Source organism: Gallus gallus, chromosome 18 (assembly GCF_016699485.2).
Source record: "Gallus gallus isolate bGalGal1 chromosome 18, bGalGal1.mat.broiler.GRCg7b, whole genome shotgun sequence".
In the NCBI taxonomy this organism is placed as follows: Eukaryota; Metazoa; Chordata; class Aves; order Galliformes; family Phasianidae; genus Gallus; species Gallus gallus.
Genome location: NC_052549.1, coordinates 9,586,889 through 9,611,187, shown reverse-complemented (window position 1 = coordinate 9,611,187; position 24,299 = coordinate 9,586,889). Strand labels below are relative to the sequence as shown.

General features: G+C 57.5%; 2 protein-coding genes across 5 annotated transcripts in view; one reads left to right on the top strand and one right to left on the bottom strand.

Annotated features, from left to right (window-relative positions):
- Nucleotides 1-481: 481 nt before the first annotated feature.
- SSTR2 (somatostatin receptor 2) lies at nt 482-7,622 on the bottom strand. Of its 2 annotated transcripts, XR_005840592.2 has the most exons (3): nt 7,523-7,622; nt 4,772-7,017; nt 493-4,660 (listed from the first exon to the last, which is right to left on the bottom strand). XR_005840592.2 is itself a non-coding variant. In NM_001030345.3 (2 exons), exon 2 carries the CDS (start codon nt 6,933-6,935, stop codon nt 5,820-5,822), a length of 1,116 nt encoding a protein of 371 aa, NP_001025516.1. In that variant the 5' UTR covers nt 6,936-7,017; nt 7,523-7,622; the 3' UTR covers nt 482-5,819. The 2 variants fall into 2 exon arrangements, 1 of the variants encoding a protein (NP_001025516.1); NM_001030345.3 differs by having other exon boundaries at nt 482-7,017.
- Nucleotides 7,623-12,758: 5,136 nt separating this feature from the next.
- The window catches only part of SLC39A11 (solute carrier family 39 member 11), a 59,879-nt gene continuing 48,338 nt past the window's right edge, over nt 12,759-24,299 (top strand). The window contains exons 1-4 of one of the 3 annotated variants that reach the window (XM_040649800.2): nt 12,759-12,809; nt 13,965-14,096; nt 15,007-15,045; nt 21,468-21,626. In XM_040649800.2, coding sequence (XP_040505734.1) covers nt 13,989-14,096; nt 15,007-15,045; nt 21,468-21,626 — 306 coding nt within the window. In that variant the 5' untranslated portion in view covers nt 12,759-12,809; nt 13,965-13,988. Of the gene's footprint in view, nt 12,810-13,640; nt 13,668-13,964; nt 14,097-14,958; nt 15,046-21,467; nt 21,627-24,299 lie in introns of those variants that run through there. The other 2 variants (XM_025141834.2, XM_046902187.1) reach the window with 2 other exon arrangements.

Below are 24,299 nucleotides of genomic sequence, written 5' to 3'. Positions count from 1 at the left end.
CCGCCAGGCTTCCCGGGCAGGCCCAGCCCTGTCCGCAGCGCCAGGCCGCGGAGCCGGGCCCCAACGCAGCCCCGCGGCCCGGCGGGCAGCGCTAGGGGGCGCCCTTGGCACGGCTGAGCCCTCCGCGTCTGCCTCTCGCGGCTGCTGCGGGGGGCGGTGCGGTGCGGTGCGGTGCGGTGCGGTGCGATGTACCCATTGGGAACAGAAAATCCCCTCTGACTGTTTGTTGGTTGGTTTGTTTGTGTGTTTTCCACTTTAAGCGTGGCTCCAACCTGGAGCACACACCTTATCTCCCGTCCCTGGAGGCGGCAGGACAGCCCTGAGCGTGCGGATCCTTCCCACTTATTGGCTTTCTGCTGAGCTGCTGTATGGGCTGAGCGCTTCTGACCGCAGCACGGAGCCGCCCATCCCCGCACGTGTGTGCACGCAGCTCTGCTTAGCCCTGACCAGCTGTAAGGCCGAGCAGCAACGGGCACGAAAATAGGGCTGTTCTTCGTGTTCTGAAGGGGTTTATTTGCATGGAAAGCGCAGATAGCAAAGCTGCCCCGTGCAGTGCTGGGTACTGCTGGCTGCAGGGCTCAGCGTTCACAGTACAGCAGAGCCAATGTCCGAACACCTGCAGCACAGAGCTCGCTGCTCCCCTGGCGATGCACCGCGTCTCCAAGCACACACAGCCCTATCCAGAGCCGTCGTCTGCAGCCGATTGAACCTCCAGCAGTGGCAACGAACAGCCTCTGATCCCTTCAGGAGCAGCACGGAGGTGTTGCCAGCCTGAAAAGAACAACCTCCCACCTTGGAGCTGCTCGCGGTGAGTTTCTGCAACCCTTGAGCCCGCAGCTGTTTGTGGTCACGCTTCATCTGTGACCCGTCTCATCTGGTGGCCTGAGGTGCTCTGAGGCTGTGCCCTCTTGGAGGGATGCTGTGCTTTTGGGGCAGTCGGATCTCCCACGGGGACCCTCTGAGCTGAGACCAACCCCGCTGGGGGGGTTACAGTGAGATGGGATTGGGAACAGTGGGGCTGTGGAGGACACAGAGTGCATGCTGCCCTTGGTGACGCTGTGGGTTTGGTGCCTTTTCTTCTCCTGGGAGCAATCCAAGCCTCTTCTGTACTTATGCTGCTCTTGCCTAAGCTCGGGCACGTGCACAGAAAGTCAGAAACCATAGGAAAACTTGTTTACTTTCCTCCCACCCCCATCCACATTTCCATCCCTGTGACACAGACAGCCGGGAGCCTTTGCTGCAGGAAGGCTCAGTTCCACACCGACACCGAGAAACACCACATTGCTACGGAGAGAAAGGCTTCAGGCAGAAATGCTCTCCATCATGTTCCAGTCACAATGTCTTACACCAGACCCACACACACTATACAGAGCACAGATACACATACAGAGGGGTGTATGTACAGAACATGGCAGTGGGGCACAGTGCTGCATGGAGAACCCCGGCTCGGCTAGGAAGGGCTCAGCACTTAGCAGCAGCCTAAGCTGTTCTCCCCTTGCCCTGCTCAAGTGCTGTTGTTGCCTGTCAGCACGGCAGCTGCTTCCACAGTCCCTCCTGGCTCGTGCACACCACAGCCAGCCCCGCAGAGATGGTGGAGGGCACCCAAAGGGCTGGGTCTGACGGCTCCTGCGTGCTGCTTGTGGGGTGCACAGCAAAACAGAGGGGTGCAGAGTGTCTCTACAGCATCAGGGATAATAAAACCTTCTGCTGGCATGTCTGCTATATACACATATGTACAATCACCCACCCCTTCCCTCCTGACCATGCAGTACAGTGCGGGGTATTTGGGCTTTGCGTCCCTTGTCTCCTTCTGGTCAGGGCACGGATCCAGACAGGCTCCCCTGATCCCAGCTGGAGCCACGTCCTTGTGCTCCTGGGTTTTGCTGTCCTGGTCCTGGAGCAAACAGCAGGATGAAATCTGACATGAGGAGTGTGCAGCTGGGATTGCAGGCTGACAGGGAAGGGCAGATGTGTCCTCAGGCCAGAAGGCAGCAGTTTGCTTTTCAGACGCAGTGATGGGAAGGTCGACTTCGAGGTCTGCTGCGCTCTTTGCCTCTGCCTTGATGGTGATCTCCCCTCTGCAAAGCTCTGGCAGGGTTGGGACCAGGAGGACGCACGGTCTTCCTGAGAGGCTGGAAATCAGCTTGTTCATAGCAAGGGCTGAAACAACCCCAGGAGCACAGCACAAGCTGCAGCTCTCAGGCTACGCACCCCAATACTCCCATCACAAACACCATCGGCACTGCAGAGCCCCAGTGCCCTTATCTTGCAGTCCCAGGGGCTCAGCTCTTGCATCTTTCTGGTGCTGTTTTGGGGAGCTATTGCTGTCAGTGTCCCCAGCATGCTCCCTGGTAGCCCCCTGGTGTGACCATGGGGCCATGTGCTGCTTGGGGCTGCTCCAGCTGGGTGCGAGCAAGGCTTTGCAGGCAATGGTCTGATGCTGGCTCCTACCCTTCTATCTGCTGAGCAGGGACAAAGGTGCTGAGGGGATGGGGAGGGATGTGGGAACCAAGCCTGGCTCTGAGCAGTGGTGTGGATTCAGAGCCTGGGAGGCCTTGGATCTTCCATCGAGGACAAGGGATGGAGACTTGGGGAAGCCCTCCAGAGATAGGACAGTGCAGTTTGTTAGGAAATTGTTATTTTAAAGAAGTCCAAGGCAGCTTTGGTGCTGATATCAGGAGCTGCAGAGATGCAACAGGAAGGCTGCTGGGCTGAACCCAGCCTCTCATTGCCCAGCAGGCTTTGACTGCCAAGCACCAGGCAGAACCAGCCACCACAGTGCCAGGAGCCAGGCTGTGTCCTAGGATGCGATGTTCCTCATCTGTGTGTGGGATCAAGTGATGGAATTGAGGACAATTTGTTTCTCATGGGCTTGGGGTCACCACGCAGGTGCTGGCACACAGGATAGCACTACACCTCCAATTTGGGATAAATCTGTTCCAGCCAGGGCAGGCGGGAGTTGTAATTAATCTTACTTGCCCGGGAATGGTCTGCATGTGAAGTGGCAGCAGAGCTGCTCCGACACTTGCAAGATCTACCTATTTGCTCTGAAATGAACCGGGAGAGATATCTCATTATGCCTCTGGCAGCCCTGCGAGGCTTTTCTGAGCAGATCCAATATGAGGTCAAGTTCCAGCTAAAATCAAGTGGCTGAGAAGGAAAACTTCATTACTTGCAGCAGCAACAGCGCTGCTGTTTGTTAGGCAGCGATGAGCCATCCTGAAAGCAGCACGCAGAGGAGCTGCCCCCAGCCAGAAATGGGAACACCCCGTGCTCCCCTGCACCATGGGGAGGTGGTGGCGGGACTGGAGCGCTGCCAGCAGCACTGCAGCACCTGGTGGGGGCTGCGAACCCCAGGGTCATAACCCCTCCCCTGCCTCCCTGACACCTCTCCTGCCCCAGGCTCTTTCCACACCAATAACTTCTCCCACCCACCAGATATTAAGCACCCGGAGTCCAGCTGACGCATCGCTGCAGCCCTGACACTAAAGCCTTCCCCTGGCAGAGGGCTGCACCAGGCTGGCAATCACGCTCCGATATTTCATGGTAATGTGACAGGCTGCTCTTGTTTTAATTCCTGCGGCATCAATAGGCAGCCTGTGCTGTCGTCAGCGCCACTCGCGTTGGATTTACACCCCTTAATGAAGCTGTCGTGGGGACACGCTCAGCAAGTGGCTGCCAGCAGCTCAGTGCTGAGCCCCCGCAGAGGTAAAATGGTTAAAAGCAAATAAACGCTGACAGTGCCCTACTTTGCCCCAGTAACCTAAGCCCCGTACCCAGAGGGGTGTTCTCATGCTGGTGTCCAAGTGAACTGTGCCAGGGAGCAGGCACTGAGCCCAGCACTGAGCTCCTGTGGGGTTCTGGGACTGGTGGAGGTGCTGGGGTTGCAGAGTAGGACAGGGGTGATGCACTGGGATGGGATGGGATGGGATGGGATGGGATGATGGGGTGGGGCATCACTGCAAAACCACAGGAGAAGGGGCACAAGCTCTGCCCTGCGCTTCCCCTCCTGCTCACACGGTGCTGCCGAGGAGGGACAACGTGGTACAGGGTTAGAGTGCTGGCCCTGAGACACGTTGGGGCACAGCAGATCACTGCAAGACGTTCTTGAGCAGCTAAACACAGCGGGCACTGCAGCCACTGGGCTTCAATTGCTGCATGTGGTGTCTGAGCAGAGCATGACAGCTCCTGGGGTTATGCCATGGGAGGGCACGTGGTGGGCTGAGGTTTACTGGGCCAGACCCACCACCCCCTCACTGCATGACCTGCACCCCAGGGTCCCCCTTACCCATGTTGGCTACAGGAGAGGCACTGGGGTCTGGTTGCTCTTCTCTGCTCTTCCTCCTGGCTTCGCGCTGGAAGCCCCTGGGGAAAATGCTGTCCCCCCTCTGCGGTTACCTGCAGGACGTGCACCCCAGCAGTGACAGGGGTGGCTTGTGGTGGTCACAGCCTTGCCGTTAGCAACAGGGCATGGAGACATGAGCAGCTGCAGCCATCCCACAGAAGAGGCAGCCCAGGGACTCTCCTCCAGGCATCTCAGAGGCTCCTTCTTCAGCTCAGGGTCCCCTTCTCCGCCCAGCCCTTTTGGCTCAGATGAGCTGCTTACCCGACCTCCTGTCAGCCATCCTCTCCATCACCCCTTCTTTTTTTTGTGACCTGCCTGGACAGAGCAGGGAGGTGTTCTTGGTAAGTAGGCGATGTTCTCTCACGGCATCCCCAGCCCCGGTGATCCTCTGTGCCACCACAGGGACAGGACAAGCCCCCATCTCACCTGGCTGTCAACAGCAGAATGAGCAACAGCTGCACCACTGTACTCCAAACCCCAATGTTTCACTGCCGGGCAAATGCTTCCAAGGATTTCCTACTGGATCGTACAGTGGCTGCTCAGCCAGCCCAGCCATGGCTCACTGGGGAGAGCAGCCAGAGGCTGATGTGAACAGATCCGGGAGGAAAAGAAGGAAAAAGGGGGGAGATCCTCCATCTGAAGAGAAAATCTGTGGTAAGGTGATGTCGTAGGAGGGAGGAGGGCAGGGGCTCTCCTGCAGCAGGGAGGCTGTGGGGCTGGGGGAGGCAGAAGAGAAGCACGGAGGGACCCAGAGGTGCTGGAGAGGGCTGTGTCCTCGGGGAGGCTGCCTCTGTCCTGCTGTGCCTCCTCCGTGCAGGACAGCTCTGTGCAAAGGGAGCAGTCAAACAGCAGTAGGGAGGCTCTGGGGGACACGGTTGAGTAACTCACAAAGTCGGGCTGTATGTAACCCCTTGTCTCCCCGGGGAGGACATGACTGCAGGAGCATGCTTGTGCTCGCCAGGGAGCTCCCAGCAGGTCTTGGCTCCGAGTTGGCACAGTTCTGCAGTAGCACAGGCACTGCGTGCACCTGTGGTCTCAGCTCCTTCTGAGGCCACCCCCTGTGCCCTCAGGTCCCAGCCCAGTCAGGCTGCATTCTCCATCCATCAGTTCGATGTGAGCACCATTCTGGGGCAGAGCACCCAAAGCCAATTTCAGCCCCATGGGTAATACCAGGAGAACCAGAGCTGTCCCAGCGATGTCTGTTGCCCACAGTGGCACTTTGGTGTTTAAATGCGTGCTGCCACATGGGGGTTCCTCCCAAATCTTTGTGTTCCGGTGAGGCAGTTCCTCTTGAACCATATCCTTCACAATGCTTGAAAGCCAACCCTCCAGCAGCTCGGGAACCAGCCCAGCTTAGGACACCCGGCCCATGGGGGTGTGCATCTCCGGCACTCCTGCCCGACTCCCTACATACCGGTGCCACTGGGAGCAAATGGGGAGAGGAGAGCGAGTGAAGGACAACCCCGCTGCCCTCTCAGATGCTCGTCTGCAGGTCACCATTGAGCAGGGTCCTTTGGGTTTCTGTGGTCTCGTTGAGCCTGGACTTGTCCTGCTTGCTGTCGCTCCGGTCCGCATCGTCCATGCCACTCACCTTCACCAAGCAGAGGACGTTCTGAAAGCTCTTCTTGAAGTTATCAGACAAGAAGGCATAAAGGATGGGGTTGGCACAGCTGTTGGCATAACTGAGGACCACGACAAAGTCGAACATGCCCTTGAGGACAGGCGTGGGCACGATCAGGACAGAGACAGAGGAGACGTTGAAGATGTAGAAGGGGAGCCAGCAGAAGATGAAGACAGCAACCACGATGGAGACCATCCTGGTGACTTTCTTCTCAGACTTTTTCCTCTTGGAGGAGCCCACCCTGATGCCTGAGGACTTGACTTTGATAATGATGAACAAGTAGCAAAGGCAGATAATGGTGAGAGGCACCAGGAAGCCCAGGATGAAGGCGTAGATGATGAAGCCCGTGTACCACGCACCCGATTCTCCTGGCCAGATGATAGTGCAGCTGCTCCTGCCATGATTCTGCTGCACCCCGGCATAAATCATGATGGGCATGATCACCAACAGGGAGACACCCCAAACGGCCATGTTGATCATTTTGGCTGTCCTGGGCCGTCTCCACTTGGCAGACTTAATGGGATGGACGACAGCCAGGTACCGGTCAACACTCATAACTGTCAAGCAGAAGATGCTGGTGAACTGATTGATCCCATCCACTGTCATGACAATCCTGCAGATGGCTTTGCCAAAGGGCCAATGTACCAACGCAACCTGCATGGCCAGGAAGGGCAGTCCCAGCATGAACAGCTCATCCGCAATGGCCAGGTTCAGGATGTAGATGTTGGTGATGGTCTTCATCTTGGCATAACGAAGGATGACGTATATCACCAGCGTGTTGCCGCACAGCCCTATGATGCAGACCACAAAGTAGATGAAGGTGAGGATGGCGTTGCTGGTTAGGTCGAAGTGTTGGCCTGTGGCGTTCTGTGATGCATTGGTGGGGGCCTCCACAGAGAAGTTGTCGAATGGGGAAGCCGGAGAGAACCAGAAGGTGGTGGCGTTGGGCAGCTCGTATTCCAGATCCATGGCTCTGCTGGTCGTGGGGCACAGGTGGCTCAGAGAAGCCAAGCTGTCATCTCCCCTTGCTTTGGGGATGAAGGAGAAAATTCTAGAAATTGGAGAAAAATGGAAATGAAGGGATTCCTGGGGGGGATTCGTCCATCCTGCAGCCAAGCTCTGTGGCGGAGATGCTCCCTGGGGGGCTTTCCGCAGCCCACCTCTGCCACCTCCTTCCTCCCTGCCAGGGCACAGGGAGCACAGAGGAGCCTTCCCTGGACGCACCACGGTCCCCCCTGCCTCCGGAGCCCCCACGACCCCCGAACTGCGACTGATGAGTGAATCCCCTCTGGGTGCGACCGACGCTCGGAGAAGTGACAGCGGGGGAAAACCTCCCCTTCCAGCACGTAGCCGGAGAGGAGCCAGCGCCCAGCTTGGGAAAGGGAAACCCGAGCGCTGCCGCTACCGTGGAAGATGCGGGGGAGCCGTGCCCGTACCCCGCGCTCCGCCGCGCCCTCCCCGCTCCCAGCCGAGCTCCGCTCCCGCACGGTCCCCGCGGCTGCAGCCCCCGGGGTCGGGAAGGGACAGCCGGGCGGTGCCGGCCCCGCTCCGCTCACCTGCTCCCACCGCCGTGCCTCTGCCCGGCCCGGCCCGGCGGGCACCGGGGAGGCGCCGGCAGCGCCCTCCGCTCCGCACCGCTCCGTTCCGATCGGCTCCGCGCTGCCCGCTCCGCCGCCGGACCCAACGCACCGGCTGCGCCCCGCCCCGCGCGGGGCGGCTCTGCGGGGCCGGGGCGGGGACAGCCCTGCCCGTGCTGCTGCTCGGTTCCACTCGGTCCAGCCCGGTCCTGCCCACCCTGTTCGGTGATGCCCCGCGTGCGCTGCTCACCGTGCCTGCCCCGCTGTCCCGATGCTGCCCTGCCCGTAGTTGCTGCCGTGCCCGCCCGGCCCTTTCCGAGGCTCGGATGAGGGATGTGGAGGTGTGTGCTGGAGCTGCTGTGCAGCAGTCAGTGGGGGATCGGGGACCCTGCAGCACTCCAGAACGTGGGGGACCTCCCGACCTCCGTAGGGCTTCCAGCACAAAAGTCTTCATGCTTGGCTCCAGCAGTAGTGCAGAATGCTCGGTTTCTCCCGGTGTCTCCAAGGCGTAAAGGGAGGGGGGGTCAGGGCACAGTGATGGCCACACGATGACCTCAATAGGGCTTGCGCCTCACTACGTGGTGTGTGGAATTCCCAGTCTTTCTTGGGATGCTGGGACTACCTTTACCCAAGGATTTTGCACACTGTGACCAAAAGCAATGTGAGGCAGCTCCGTGCTGGCTTGGCACAGCCTGGGAGGGGTGGGAAGGTGGTGTGATGGTCACCCACAGCTTTGAGATGTCTGCATGAAAGCTGGGATTTGTGCAGTACAGGCAGCAGCTGCCACAGCCTGTCCTGCTGCAGTTATCCAGTAACGGTGACTGGGGGAGGAAGACCAAAACCAGAGAGCTTTGGGTGAGATAACCTCTGCTCTGGTTTATTTGAGATCTTGAATACAATTAAATAGTAACTATTCCTCCCCCCCATCTTTCCATCGGTTATCAAAGAGACAACAGAAAGCAGGAAATTAAGAGTGACTTGGAACAAAGAGCCAGGAGCGAGGCTGCTGATTACAGCAAGAGGGGCTGGGAGGTTCTCATTTGCACTTAGCCGTTCACTTACAGAGGTGGATCCAAAGACACGGGGTTTTGGAGCAAGAACAAGAACCATTATCAGCCTCATAAATCTTTTTGGAGGATGGAAAAATCTGCCCCTGGAATAAATGATGTGGGTATTAATATCCCAGTAAAAGCGGGTAAGGAGAGAGGATGTGGAGGATGAGAGCTTGGCAGGTGCAATGGGTACTGCCCATTGGGGCTTTGGGTCCCACTGTCACCAAGGGCAGCTTCTCACTGGCATGGCTGGCAGGGGAGAAGCAGGGCAGAGGTGTTGCCTGGCAAGGCAGGAGGAGGGAATGCAGCGCTCCGGTGTGGCACTGGAGAAGGGCTTGATGCCTTGTGACCTTTTCACAGTTGTTTTGTTTTCCCTCAGCTGCTCTGTGTGCCCAGGAGGGCTGTCCTGGCTGTGCCCTTCCCCAGGAAAGCTGCGGGGTTTCCATAGACCACGTCCCCATCAGCAGCCATCCCTGCCAGCGGGAAGGGCAGCGCAGAGCCTCACTGTGAGTTTCCCAGTGCTGCCTCCTTGAATATCCCCCCTGTGCAGATGATGTTGCCACATCTGTCCCTCGTGTCCCTCCGGGTGCAGTCTCTATGGTCCCATCACCCCGCAATCAGCACCCAGCCCTGGTTACCCCCGGAGCACTGGGGTCTTTTCCCACCCTCTCTCTCTGCCTTCCACCTCCAGGACCCACATTCAGGTTGCTGTGCGAAGCACTCCAGGAGGGCTGTCCCCATCCCCTCCGCCTGGTGCTGTCCCAGCCTGATGCTGAGCATCATCCCATCATCATCATCCTCCTTCCTCTCTGCCTGAGCAAAGCGCCGTCACCTCTGGTCCCACGTGTCTGTCCCCTCTGCCCCACTGCTGTGCGAACTGAGCCACTGAGCTCACTTGGCTGAAACCAGATCTGATCACTGGGAAAAAAACAATCAAACCAGAAAAGAAATGAATGAAGTGAAGGGGCAGTGTGTGCAGGAGGGCTGATCAGAGCTGATAGCTGAGTGGTGAGGCAGGAGGCTGTGCTTGAGCCTTTCGGGGGTATTTTTGTTTTCAGTCTTATCAGTAGATTTAGCATTGAATTTTGGCCTCATGTAGAGTCTGATCTGTACCTCCGGGTGGTCCCTGGTTTGGTGAGATGCTGCTTTACCCCAGCAGCTGGTTTGGTGCTGGCAGATAAACTCCTCTTTGTCTTATAGCTTGGGAAGCATCCACTCTGCTGAAAAGCCATTTACTGGCAGGCGTGGATTTGGGAGAAATGCATGGCCCCTTCCCACACAGCTCTGACTTCCATACAACCCATGGGAGAGGGGCACGGGGATTACGTGACCACAAAGCAGCTTTCAAAGTCCCTCTGAGTCTCTTGCCATCCATTCCCAGCTGTTCTTCGAGGGTCATGGAAAAAAAACAGTGCTTGTGACCCCTGTCCTGGAAATGAGCATTGCAAAGCACTGGGAGCGTGGTTGCCAATGGAGGGAGAGGGTGACCCGACCTTCCTCCCCAGTCAGGAGGGAGGGCAGGGGGCTCCCCTGGGTGTTGTGAAGGAGGGCAGGGGGCTCAGTGTGCCCCCGCTGCAGGTCTCCCATTATCTTGTGTCTCCCATTATCCTTGTTCATAATGCCTTAGGGACGTGGTTAGTGGGCGCGGTGGGGATGGGTTGCCGGTTGGACTTGACAATCTTGGAGGTCTTTTCCAACCTTAATGGTGTATATGATGTTCTTGAAGCCTGACCGTGCTCCTGCTGGATGCGGCGATGGGACAGGTGGGGTCTGCAGAGGGATCAGCGGGTCTGGTGGCATGTGGGTCCCTCTGCAGCCCTGCACGAGGCTGTCCTCCTCCTCCTCCTCCTCCTGCTGCCTCCCACTCCTGCAGCCCTCCCTGCAGCCGGCTCCTCGCCTCCCGCCTCTCTCATTCTCCCACTGCCATTATTTGCCTCCATAATGAGTTTATTGATCTCTGCCGAGAGTAGCAGGACTGGGCTGCGCTGAAAGATGCTGCTCACATCGGCCGTGAATCATAACGATAACCCCCAATGCTAATGAGCCTCTGGCAGCCACGGGCTGCAATCCCAGCTCCTGCCTGCGTCTCTCCCTGCTGTGATCTGTGCTCTGCAGGGCTGCATGCATTAAATCAGGGTTTAACAATGCGTTTGACAATAGAGCTTCATGCAGCCACTCGGATGGTTGGGCTCGGTGACACCACGTGCTGCACCAACCCCCTGTCCCACACAACCCCTCTGTCCCAGCAGGACGCCTGCACTCGCTGGCTGTACTCCCCCAGATTTATACTGCGTCCTTTATGCCTCTCACAGTGTGCCTGAAGCTGGCAGGGAGGCATAAAGCTGTCACTCTGTGCACTGTGATGGATGAGTGCCATCAGCTCTGGCTCACGTGATGGAGACGCCGTGCCCCCGTCTGGTCCTGCATGGGGGGCAGCGCACTGTGCCCCATCCCCAGGGGAGGGGGGTGGAGCTCTCAGGAAGCTCTCATTCCCTTGGCTTGGCAGTGGATCCAGACTGACTCCATGCACCGCTGCAGACACCGACGGATGTGTGCTGTGCAGCAGCCAGGCCATGAGGACACACCTCTGGCAGGGCAGTAGCATGGGGATAGCAATAGGGACAGTGGGGGCTCTGCAGATACACGCCAGGTGTGGGTGCCTGTGCTGCTGCCACAGCGATCCCCATCAGGACCTTTATGTGAATGAAGCGAAGGGGTTTCAGCGCTGGCTCCGGTGCTTCCTGCTGCCCCTTACTGAGAGACACTGCACAGGACTTGCTGCCCCTCCTGTTGCTTCAAATCACATTGCAGGGACTCTGGGTCTCACCTCTTGCCAGCTCTGCCTACACATCACACACCGCCTGCGCTGTCACAGTGGGGAGCGGTGATGCCCCCATTCCTTACCAGCACTGGGCTGCAGGAAACAGGCATAGAGGGGTGGTAGGTGGGGTCAGCCCCACTGTTTTAGGGAAGGGGACGTGGTGATGTCTGTGCGTGTCACTGGGGAGGGAAGGTGCGAGCTGATTTTGTTGGTGCTTCTGCACAGTCTGACTGTTCCCATTGCCCGGGGCTCCACGCTTGTCCCCACACAGGGATAGCCCCAATGGTGTCCCTTAGCCCTGCCGGCTGTCCCCACCCCACGTACCCTCACGGTGGATCTCTGGGAACCTGGGGCTGTGGGCGGGAGCTCTGTGTGCTCTGTCCTCACACCCCTCCCAGCTGGCACCTCGTGCTACATCTGCCTTGTTACGGCAGCTAATGAAGGATGCAGGTAATTATGGGGGAAATTGATTAAATCCTAAATCAGAGAGGTTTCAAATGGCCTCGACCTTCCCCAGCTGCAGCTGATCGGGGAGGCTGATCAAACACCGTTCAAAGATAAGCACCAATGAAGAAGGGCGGTGGTGCAGAACTCGGTGCATCCTGCTGCTTCCTATGGTGCAGCACACGCCGGGGGCACCGGGATGTGCTGAGCCCAGAGGTTGGGATCCCTCTGCTTTTAGGGTAAATCCCAACCCCTGGGCTGCTTAATTGTTCCAAGGGAGGGATGCTTCCGAGGTTGCTCCAGCCCTGAGATTGGGGGGGGGGGTGGAGGGATGGGTGATGGTGGATGGAGAGGCGCTGCCGGAGCCGTGTGTTGCAGCAGGGGGAGGTGTGCTGACCGTTGGGGTGCAGCCCCCGAGCGGGATGTGAGCGAGCAGGGAGTTAATGAGCGAACAGGCCGATAATAACGGGGCTGATGGAGCCGCACACCGTGCTGGGTGCGGGGTCTCGCTCAGGTGCTGCTCCTCCCTCGGTGTGCGGGGAGGGGGCTCAGCCTGGGGACGCCCCGATGCAGGGACCGGGAGCCCTCCGTCACACGGGGACGCAGCACGTGGGTGGCGCTGCTCGGTGAGGTTCGGGCTCACGGGGTGATGCAGACAGCTCCGGCCTCGTCGGCTCCTCGTGGAACAGCCCCTGGGTGCTGAGCCTTTTTATTTTTTTCCAAGAATCGGCTTAATTCTGGCTGCTCCCCCCGTCAGCCCGGGGCTCTCCCACGCCCGCCCGCGCCGCTCCACCCCCGCCTTGCCGCGCCCGCCCGCACCGCCGCTGACGGCCCGCCCCCGCCGCGCTCCCATTGGTGGAGAGCTCGGAGTGGGCGGGGCGTCGACGGCGACACGTGTGCCGGCACCAGGAAGTGGCGCGGGGCCGCAGCCGGGGTTCGGGGCCGGGCGGTGAGTGGGGCCGGGGTGTGCGGGGCTGCGCGGCCTGGGGGGGTCGGGCTGCGCGGGGAGGGGGTCAGGGGGAGCCGGAGAGGTTTGGGTTTGTGAGAGTCCGTGCGGTTGGGGCCTGGGCTGGCGGGGGCTGCGGGCTCCGGGCTTTGGGTCTGGGGGGTTTCGGCCTCCGGCCTGGGCTGGCGGCTGTGGGCCTGGAGCGCGGAGGGCTGGCAGCCAGGGGTGGGGGGTGTGGAGGGGGCTGGGGTGGGGACTGTGGGGCTCCGCGGGCGCTGGGGACACAGTTAGGGAGGTCGGGGATGTCCTTCTGCCCGGGGCTGGGTGGCTGACCGCGCTGTTGGCGCTCCTGGGGTAAGGCTGGCACCTGCTGGGGGCTGGGAGGGCACTCTGAGCCCCCCCGGGGGGGGGAAGAGGCAAAGTCATGTGTGTAGAAGGATATATTTATCCCTATGTGTGTGCTTTCTTAGTAAGCCTGCCTGTTACAAAGCAGTGCTGCTCCCAGGTGTGCAGTAATCCCCTGCTGGCTGTCTGTAGCTCCCAGCTGTGGGTTTTGGGCCATGCTGTGGTGCCCGTCCCGGGGCGATTCCCCTCCTGCTGTCCTGGCTGTGCCATAAGGGTGTTTGGCTTTGGTGCCAGTAGGACGGGTTTTTGGCACAAAGAAGTGGGGTGTGAGGCACGTGCCTGGGAGCTGCCAGGGGATGTGGGCCGAGCTGTGCTCAGTGAGGTGTTATCCTGATCCCTGTGTTCTTCTCGCTCCTCAATATGCACGTGAGGTCACGCTGGAAGAGCTTGCGTGGGAGCTGGGCGCGTGCTTGCTCCAAGCAAAACACCCTCCAGACTTGGGAGATGCTCCAGCGGGTGAGGGATGCCATTCCCTGCCTGGACAGGGCTTCTGCTCCCAGTACAGCCCGTGGATCTGAGCCCAACGTTGGCTGCGTGTGGGGTTGGACCTGCCTGTAACATCTCTATGATTGGGCTAAATTGCAATAACTTTAAGGGGAAGCAAGAAACACAGAGAGGGAGGAGGGCACGCAGCTCAGTGAGCTTTGTCCCCTGAGTGAGGGGCTGAGCTCCCCCATCAGCCAGGCAGCGACACGCGGGTTGTTCCACGGCCTCGCACTGCAGGCTTCTCCTGACGCTCCTCATCTCTCCTAGGCTGCCGCTCCCCGTGCGCTCAGCATGATCCCAGGGCAGGGCCCGGTGCTGCAGGCGGTGCTGGGAACCCTCCTCACCTGGGGGCTGACAGCTGCTGGCTCAGCGCTGGTGTTCATCTTCTCCAGCGGGCAGGTGAGTACTGGGCAGGGGCCGCACTCAGCTCACAGGCAGCTTTGGCTGCTGGGGCGTGAGCAGGAGAGACTTTATTTTGGCCCTTCGTGGTCATTGGGCTGGGAGGGAAAGGATCCAACTCATTCCTCTCCCGTGTGCCAGCACGACAAAGGAGGCAATGAAATTCCCAACCCTGGGCTGTGATGTGTGAGGCGGAGCAGCGGGCTCTTTCCCCTCTGCTGTGTGATGCTCAGAAGAAGCAGAGCTCTCATCTTTAAGTTACTTCATATTCCGAAAATGGAGACCCCCCCACCCCCCCGCTGTTGTGTTCAGAATTGCTGTGATGGATTTATTATTTATGTCTCTCTCTTGTGATGATTTATTCAGGAGTGCGCTGCAAAGTGAGATTCCCCTTGCAGCAGCACACTGCTTTTCTTCCTGGGGGAGGGTGATGTGCTAAAGGAGAAAAACTGCTGTGGGTGAAGCAGGCGGGGTACGTGCTGGGCTGCAGACTGATGGCTTTGTTTGTAGCAGCACTTTGTTAGAGGAGTACAAACCTTCAAGGGAGGAGAGATGAATGGCAGTGGTGTACAAATGGCTTCTAGTTTGCCCCCTGCATCCTTGGGGTGATCACAGGGCAGCATTGGGGGGTTGGTACGTGAAGTTGTAGGCAGGACAGCCCTCAGGCTCTGGGTGACACTGGAGGGGACAGCTCTGCTCCAGGAGGGCGGCTGCAGCGCTGGATATTGGAGCGCTGCACATTGTGTGACTGCATGGCAATTGCTTGGGTTGCAAAAATGGGAAGAAGAAAGTCACCTTAGCGTGGCACCAGCAGAGCTGCCTCCGCCCTCTGCGTCTCTGTGGGGCGGCTGCACTCTGCCTGTTGTGCCCTTAGTAAATGCTGTGGTTTGTGTTCATTTTGTCGTTTCAGAGGCGGATCCTGGATGGGAGCCTGGGCTTTGCTGCGGGGGTAAGTGCTGCATCCTCCTCCTGCTCAGTGCCTCCCTGTGCTTTCTCATGCTGACATCTCTGCTGCTTCTCTGCGCATCGTTTGGTTGCTTGCTGCTGTTAGCATCCCCTGGTGCTTACCTGCTGCTGTGGTGTGGCAGTGGAGGGGCATGGCACAGTGCTGGCTGGGGGTGTGAGGGAGCCAGCTTTAGGGTTATGCTCTTTTCACCTCCTTGGGCTCCTGAATTCCTTGTCCTGTAGCAGTTCAGTTGGATTGGAGAGCTCTTGTTCTGCAGGCTAGTGTGCATAGCTCACTTCTTGCTGCCCTGCTGAGCTGAGGTGCTTAAACTCGTGGAGAATAAAGGCAGTGAAGTGTAAATCAAGGGCGTACAGTAAATGTAGTGCTTGCTAGGTCCTGAAGGAAGAGGTGAAACTGTGGCGTCAGCTGTGGTTTGAGGTTGTGCTGGGGCTTGTGAACATAGAATTCTCCCACCGCCCAGACTCTGGGGTGTTTATGAGCAAGTGGAGGCTCATTCAGACTCAATAAATCACATTTGTTTTCTGTGTGTGAGAGCTGTAGATGTTCTCTGGCTGCCGGTGTTTGGTGGACGGTGCTGCTTTTTCCCGCAGTGCCGGTGTGTCTCAGTGACCTGAAATACCAGACACCAACCTGTCAGCACCTGAAGGCTTTAGGAGGGCGCATCGACGCTGGTAGGAAGCCCTGAGGAATGCTCCTGGCATCGCTGCCTTGAGTGCCAGGATGTGCTGTGGGAGCTGGCTGCGAAGAAGGATTTCAGGAGTGGTTTGGCCGTGGGTGTCTGGACTTCCCGTGTGCTGTCAGATCCGTTGCTGTGTTAGCAGAGGTTGGAGGCAGCTCCTTCTGCCCAGCCCAGAGCTGCCTCCCTCTGCCCTGCGCATTCCCAGTGCCCCTGGATGCACAGCAAAGGGCTCGGCCAGAGCCCTCTCGTTGTGTCCTGGCACCTGGAGTGTGGGAGCTGCTGCCAGCTTTCAGGATGAAGCAGGAGCCTGTCTGTCCTACAGCGTGTAACTGCTAGCACTGATGCTGTGTGTCGAGCAGGGCTCCATGCTACGTGTGCGTTCCCAAACACTGCAACCCTGTTGATCACGGTGAAGTTTGTTTACAGCCCTGGGGATCACAAGTCTTCCTCTGTTCCAAATGCCTGAGTCAAACCCAGCTGTGCTGGGGTCAGCAGGAGCTGCTCCCATGCCTAGGCAGGTAAGGTGAAGCTCTGCAGAACCTGGTTTGCTTCCTAGCAGGTTTTTCTGGAGCATATCAGTGACCTGCTAGGGATATGAATAATTCAGATAGTCTGGTGCAAGAAATTCTTGGGTCATCTTTTATAAATCAATCACTCGTTTTAGGAATTGCCTGTTCTGGAGCTTAGCTCCAGCGTTTGGTTTCTGAGCTGCCTTTCTGCCAGACACGACCTTGTCCCTATGAGCAGCTCATCTGCAAGTCAGGGAGATGCTGTCAGGTGCTTCCTGCTGTCCCCATCCCACTGCTCAGCTGTGGCACTTCTGTCCCCATCAGATCGGGTACCAGGATGTGCTTTGGGTGCTGCTGCCTTCTGACAGCCGCTGCGTTAGCCCCAATGCTGTCACTGAGTCATCCCCGTGTGGCAGAGGTGTGGCTCAGCAGCAGAGCAGATGTCCTACAAACATTGGCTTTTCCACAGCTTCCTTGTGTTTGCTGTGCTGGGAGCAGGAAAGGGAAGTCTTCCTGAGATCACTGCAGGGTCTGCAGGGAACGCCAGCAGGATGGGCTGCAAGGTCCCGCTGCAGGAAGCACTGCCACCAGCTGTGACTCGTGGCTGTTTATGGGTTGCTGGTTCTGGGGAGCTGCCTGTGCCAAGCATGAGCTGAGCAGCCCTGCTCTGCTGCCAGAGGGCCTCGGAGAGGAGGTGATGGAACCACTGCACCTTCTGGGAGCAGCTGTGCACCCCAGGGCTGAGTGCTGGGGCAGCACCGACGTGGCAAAGGCTCTGGAGCTTGGAACTTTGTCCTTTCTGCTCGATGTGTTCCAGATGTGCCTGTAGCACTCTGCCTTTGGTCTGCTAAGGGACCAAAGTGCCTCCCTGCAAAGGCAGCACTTAACCGCACACCTTGAAACTGCCCCCTGTGCCCACGGGGGGTTACCCCAAGTGACAGAACAGAGTTCTGTTAGCCAGGCTTTGCTCTCTGCAGCTGGGCAGTGCTGTCAGCCCCTGTCTGGGCACGCTGATTCCCCTCCAGCAGAGGAGAGCAGGCGGTCCGTGGGTGCTCTGTGCTCTCTGACTGTGGGGAGGAAGAGCAGGATGTGAGCAGCCCGTTCTGAAAGCAGTTTGTGCCGTTCTCTCTCTTTTCTGCCCTGGAAAAAAGAAAATGTTTCTTCAGACAGTGATCAGGGACTGCTTCTCCTGCTGCAAGGAATTTCTGCTAAACGCCGTCTCTTTGATGTAAATCTCTTGCCAATATATACAGGCTATGTCTCTGAGTGCTGGAATAGAGACAGAACTGAATTTCTCTTTATCTGTGGTGCGAGCTCTGAAATCTGGGCTGTTGGGTTTCTCTGCATTCCCCTGCGCTCTGCTGGAGCCAGAAAACCTCCTCGCTTCGTGTGCTGCATGGCTTCTAACTGCACCGCTTTGGTGCTCAGCGTGGCATCCCCAGAGCCGCTGATAGGGCTGCTGGGGAGTGTGCCGTGCTCTCCTGGGCCAGGTTTGCTTGTGAGATGGGTCACAGCAGTAGTTCTGTCCCGCTGGTGGCAATTTCCCTGCTTGTGTCTTGGGAGCTTTCACTGTGAAATAGCAGGAGTGAACTCAAGGCTTCCCCGCCACCGCTGGCTGAGCCAGGAGGACAGGGCTGGGGGCACCCCAGTGACTCGAGGGGGACGGTCTGGTGTGGTTGGGGACCTGGAGAGCCACAGCTCACCCTGCGGGTCCACCTCTGCCCTGGGGGAGCGAGTGCAAGCTGGGGCCCGTGCTCACATTGCTGTAATGCCCTGAGCTGGGGCACGGCCACAAAGTAAAGCACATTCACCTCTCCCCTTTGGTGCAGCTGCCTGCACTGGGCGGCCCATGTAGAGCTGCAGTGGAGGGGATGCTCGGCTGCTTCCACCCCATTGCCCACTGAGCACCTGGCTGTTTGTCTGCCTCAGTTCCCTCCGTGCAAACCACGGAGAGCAGCAGGTTTGGCACGCAGAGGCGGTGTGTTTCCATGGAGACCAGGCTTTGCTTACTGGGGCAGCTGATGTGGAATTCTGGCATTTCTCTTAAATCTGATATTCTTCAATAAGACCTTTCTTTCTGAAACGTTCCCTGTTATCTCTGTGTTGTCCTGGAGGTGCTGTGCTCTCTGAACATCAAGGGGCTGATGCCCGTATGAACGCTACCAGTCCTCATCCCCTGCGTGGCTGTTCCTTTCATTGGGCTGCAGTTTGGTTTCTTTTATCCCAGGTGAAGCAGAAAACTCATGAAGACACACTCTTCATGCTGTACCAGACGAGTCTGGCACTGAATATTCCCTTTCAGCGCTGCTTAAAACAGCATGGGTAATTTATGCAGGTCTGCTGAGGCTGGTTCTTGTTGCTGGAGCCTTAATGAAGTCAGGCACTGAAGTCCACTGGGGGAGCATCCTGCCAATCTCACACCTTCCAGTTCTCTTTCCTGTTTTGTTGGGGGGGAATCTCCCTTTGGGTTGTCCCATCTGTGCGCCATTCATGGGGCTGCTTCCTCTGAAGCTGCGCTCCCACCGCAGAAGCACGATGCCGAGAAGAGTCCTGCAGAGAATGAGAGCTTTAATTTGGACATGAGTGTGCTTCCAGGTGGCTGTGCCCAGCTGTGGCACCACGGCACCCCGCTTGGGGTGGGGAAGGGAAACACAGAGCTGGGGCTGCAGCATTGTGGGGAGCTTCGGGTGCTGAGTCCTCCCCTGGATGGAGATGCTGGTGCTGGTGGGTACCTGGGCAGTGTTGCTGTGGTTATGGACTGGCACGTTTTGGGCGATTTCCCATCAGTATGAAGAAGCAGGACTGGCTTCACTCGTCCTCCATGGCACCAGGCTGTCCAGGTGTGAGGCAATTGGGTTCTGAGCCCACAGGAGCCCGTGCTTCTTGGAGCTCAATCTTGTGAATCTCAGCTGTGGAAAGTCCTGCACCTGTGGCATTGCTGCTACGGAGCTATAAAGCAAGGGAATGAAACCAAGCCCACCCTGCACATGTGCTCTGTGCTCCTGGCTGAGAAGACCTGCTGTGTCTGGGTGTGCTGACTGCTGTAAGGAGGAGCTGGGCTCCCTGCAGCCTGGGGGTGCTTTGGGTGCACAGCCGCCTTCTGCTGGGCCTCCTCCTCCCCATCCTCCCTTTGTTTTCCCAAAGCTGGTGGATTTATGGTGTTGTTGCAGTTCAGCTCCGGAGCACGAAGGCTCTGCTAAGGGTTTGGCAGGAGCAGTATGTGCCCGTGCCAGCCCAGCGCTGGGCTCCTGCTTTTGGTGCAGCTGAGCAGACCGCTGTGCACTGCCAGCAAATGCGGTGGGAAGGCTTTGTGCAGAAGTTGTCCTCGGTGGGAATGGCTTCGTGCTCTGTTGATCTGAGCAGGATGCAGGCAGGGCTTTCTCTTGAGTGCACGGTGCATGCTGGAAGGGGAGATCAACCTCTCTTATTTTTGCTTTGGACATCTCTTGTCCTGTGATGCCGTGGGGTTTGTATTCTGCCTCTATGGAGGGGGAGGGGGGGGTCCTGGGCTCTGTGTGGCCATAACCACTGTGTGCCAAAGGCAGAGGGTTGGTGACCCTGGGAGTAGGATGGGAGGGTCATCTGAACGTCCCACAACTGAAAAACCATTGCCATTCTTTCCAGAGTGGCTATAGGGGTTCACTGTCATGCTGATAGCCCGGGCACAGAAACGAGTCCCTCTCCTTCCTGAGCAAAGCCAGCCTCTTGGTGCAGCCCAGCACTGCTCTTTGAGCTGGTGAGGTTTGGCCTCAAGCTGTGCCTTGCTCCTCTGGGGGCTGCATGTAGCAGGGCTGGGGGAGCTCTGATGCTGCTGACTTCAGTGGTAATGCGATCTGGAGGCTGAGCTGTGTCAGCCCTCTGCTTCACGTGGGGAATGATATCTTAACATAAGATGACAATATAATTCTGCAAAGCCTTTCCCAGCGTTTCCATGTTGGGGTGTGTTGTTGTTTTTTAAAGGAGGTGGCATTTGAAATATGAAGTTTGACAGCTGTGGTTAAGTCTGACATGACAGCCTGCTTTCTTCTTACTCATAGAGAGCTGAGATTTACACAATCCCTCAGGGACTGGTGTCTACAGCAATAGGCATCTCACTCCTTCTATAAAAATGATTTAAAGCGGGGTAGTTCATTACACACCTCTGTTCTGCAGGAGGATGCTCATACAGTGAGCAGGACCTCCTCTGAGCACCATGCAGCTGGCAGAGCATCCCTTACACCCTGTGGGGTCTGTGGGCTGGAGAGCAGCATCCCACAGCATCCCCACTGGTGGGGATGGAGACCCCGGAAAGGTTGCTCCCCCCATGGTCTCTGTCCTCATCCCGGTGTCACAGACCCATCTGTGCAGTGGGAACAGTGGGCATCCAGCTGCTGCCTTCGCTACCTCTGCTTCACATCTCTTCCCTTCCCCCCCCCCCCCACTATTAAGCCTGGCTTTTGGATAGAGACTAAATTATCATTGATCCCAATGGGGTCATTTCCCAGAGCTGGTCCCAGGTGAGCTGCAGCGTTGTCGCTGGGGCTGGGCTGGTGATTTCCAATTAACTCAGCCCAGTGCGTCATGCAGCAAAGCAGAGGAAGAGATAAGGGGATAAAATCCACGTTGGCGATAGGTTCTTTAGCATAAGCTGGTGGAAGCGGTGCCTTGCTTGGCTTTCTGTTCTCTAATCTGGGAAACACCCGGAGCAAATGGCTGCAACAGCACCTGCGCTGCTCTGGGCTGGGTTGGAAAAACCCCACAGGTCCCAAATTCTGTTTTCCTGGGACAGTTCTTTCTCCCTCTCCTGTGCTGCTGCTAAGCACTAAGTGATGCACAGCGCTCTGCTGGGATCTGTGCCCAGAGCGGGCAGTGCCTGGCTGCTCCCCAGGGATAAGGGAGGTTTTCCTGCTCTGCAGCTGCTCCCATCTGAAGGACTGCTGTGGCTGTGCATATTCCCCAGAAAATTCCCCTAAGCATCTCGTGTGCTTCTCTCATCGTCTTAGGCTTGAGCCAAGAAAAACACTCTCGGTGCAAACTGATGGCAAAGCCTTCCTTCTCCATCCTTGAGTGATGCATTTGGGCTGGGTGCTGGGTATGGTGGTGGTGGTGCTGGGTTACAGCAGCCACAAAGCTCGCGTGGCCGAGCGCAATAATGCCCACGGGGACTTCGGCTCTCGGCCCACGGGAGCAGAGCAGTGTGGTCCCCGTGCTCTCACCACTCACCTTCTGTCTCCTAGGTCATGCTGGCCGCCTCCTACTGGTCCCTCTTGGCCCCGGCTATCGAGATGGCCGAGCACTCTGGCAGCTTTGGAGCCTTCGCTTTCCTCCCCGTGGCTGTGGGCTTTGCTCTGGGAGCAGCTTTTGTGTTCTTCGCCGACCTGCTCATCCCGGTGCTGGTAAGTGCACTCCCAAGGCTCTGCCTGCCCTGTGCCTGATGCGCACACCGTGGGGCTGACCCAGTGGTACCTGTGTGCTCTGGGTTGCTGTTTGGGATAGGAACGTGTTCCTCACCTCAGTGTGACGTTCCTGTTTCCTGCAGCGTGGGGCTCATGGAGCTGAGTGTGGCGCTGCTCGCTGTGGGGTGGGGTGGATGCAGGAGCTGTGCACAGACAGCAGAGGAGCAGTGCTGCTGGGTCTGCTGGCAGTCCCAAGCCATGAAAACTCACACACTTTGTCCATCCTCTGTGCTTCCTTTGGATTGTGCTGTGACAGAAGCCAGATACAGACTGTTTTCTATCACAGATCTAATGAAACTCTCCTTTCCCCAAGACTCCCTGGCTCTGCCTGTACTGAATGCAGCTTTAGGCTGTCTGTGCTCTTTCCTTTTTGCTTCCTTTATTTTCCACGCTTCTGCTTTTGTTCTTCGCACTGGCAACACTTTGCAAACAGCTCAGGTGTGACCTTCTGTTTCAGCCCAGAGGTTTAATTTGCAGAGCTGCCAGCCCTGTGAGCATCTCGGAATTGAATGAACCACCCTCCTGTCTAAGAGTATTATTAAAAAAAATAAATAAATAGATCAGAAGCTCTGTTGGACTTCTACGGCTGAAAACCTACGAATGGCTTCATCTGTAAGGGTGTTATGAAAACCCTCCGCATGGATTTTGAATACCATCAATTATTTTAGTGCAAGTAGGATTGTTTGTGATGAGGAGCATGAGATGTTGTTCCCTTCGAGGAGTGGCAGGGCTGCTGGTTGTGGCTGTCAGTGCTCCCCACGCCCTGGCATTCCAAGCCTCCCCTATGTGCCAGATCTCTCCCTGCCTCCTCTCGGTGCTCCCAGAAGTCATGCTGTGCTCTGGGGCTGTGTGCCTTTGCTCAGCACCTCTCAGCAGCAGCACTGTGCAGAGCTGGGGGTGCTGGCCATGCACTGTGCAGCGCTGGGGGGCTGCATCACCAGCAGGTCTGTGCCTTTTGTGTCTGCTCTGTGCAACCCGAGGTCTGCAGCACTGGTTTGCCGTGGCTGTGTGGTGCTGCTGGGGCCGTGTGTTTGATCAGCTGCCTGATGCTGGTGTTTCTCAACAGAACAGACAAACAGTTGCAATGCAAAGCCCGCTCCTTCCCGGTGGCTGATGCTTTGTGTTGGTGTGCATTTTGAAATGGGAGTGCGTGGAGGGGGAAGAGCACTGGGGCATGAAATTCTTGCGTTGCAAAGAGCAGGATGGAGTGGTGACCAGGGTCTGTGCCAGGTGTGTTAGAAACACGTTGGTCTTGCTGGGGCTCAACATCCAGCCCAGTCCCGATGGGAGAAGAGCTGCTGCCTCCTGCGCAGCTCTTTGTGCTGCTGTTGAGCTCTCCACCTTCACCAAGCCTTGCTTCTTTCTACATCAGTTAACACCTTGCAGTCTTGATCTTTCTTTATTCTTTTCTCCCTCCTCTTGGAATTAGGAGATAGAGGCACGTTGATGAGAGCAGTGGGCACACCAGCCCTGGGCAGGAGGAGCCATTTCCATATGCAGCTCTGGCAGAGAGCCCTGCCCATCCCTGGCACCCCTCCTTCATTGCCGTGCTGTATAGCAACGGGTCCTAAAAGCTTTTAATGACTCCTTATCACCCCAGAGCTGCTCCCAGGTGAGGAGCACGGCCTCGCTCCCCCTGCAGCCAGCAGCAGCTCTGTTGGTACCCGGCTGTTTGCTCAGCAGCAGTGCTGGGGGGGGGGGGGGTGGGGTTAAGCCAAGACAAAGTGGTTAATGATGCTGAACAGCTGTAGTCATTAAATTCTCTACAAAAGACAGATTTAATCTATTACATCTTTATTGTTCGTGGCTTCCCTGTGCGAAGGCTTTAGCACGTTTGCTTGTCCTTTAGCTGAGTCCATAGAGCTGGCAGGGGACAGCAAGGTGTAACACGGTGTTTGGGTGTGCTTGGGGTGGCCTTTGCAAGACAGACCTCAGAACCCTGAGCAGTGGGCATCTCCTTTATGCTACAAACCACCTCCTTCCGTGTCACGTTCAGCAGAGCCGGTTCTGCAACAGGGTGTTGCTGTACCCTGGAGGGGCAGGGGGTGGGGGTGAGGAGCTCTCCCCTCTGCTCAGAAAGCACTGGGGCTGAGGGTAACAATCAGAGCCTTTGAAGTGGAACCTGCTTAATCATAGCTGTGCGTTGGCACAGCGCTCTGCACAAAGGGTCCCTAAGGCCGAGTAGCTGCCTTTGGTCTACGCTAGCACACAAGAACACTGGAGCTAAGGAGTATTATTCTCATCCTTCAAATCTGTCTTGCAGCTCTGCTGACTTTGCTGCCTTCTGGTGTGTGTGATGTGTTGTGCTCCCACTGTTGGGTTCTTTCTCTGGCTTTACTCCTCCCAAAGGAATTGTGCAGCAGTCTGAAAGACGCAGCCAGCTCTCTGCCCCTGATCTTCAAACGCTCCCTGGCTGCTTTTGCTCCTAAATCCTTGCACGCATGCATGTATGCGTTTTGCTTTCATGTTTGTGCTGCTGGACCCTGAGCAGCCTCTGATAGCCAGGCCAGCGAGTCTCAGGCAGGGACTGCAGGCAGTCCCAGTGCCCACTACTGCTCTCGTGTCCAGGTGGGGGCACGTGGGGCACAGCCTGTGTTAGAGCTGTGGCTTGCA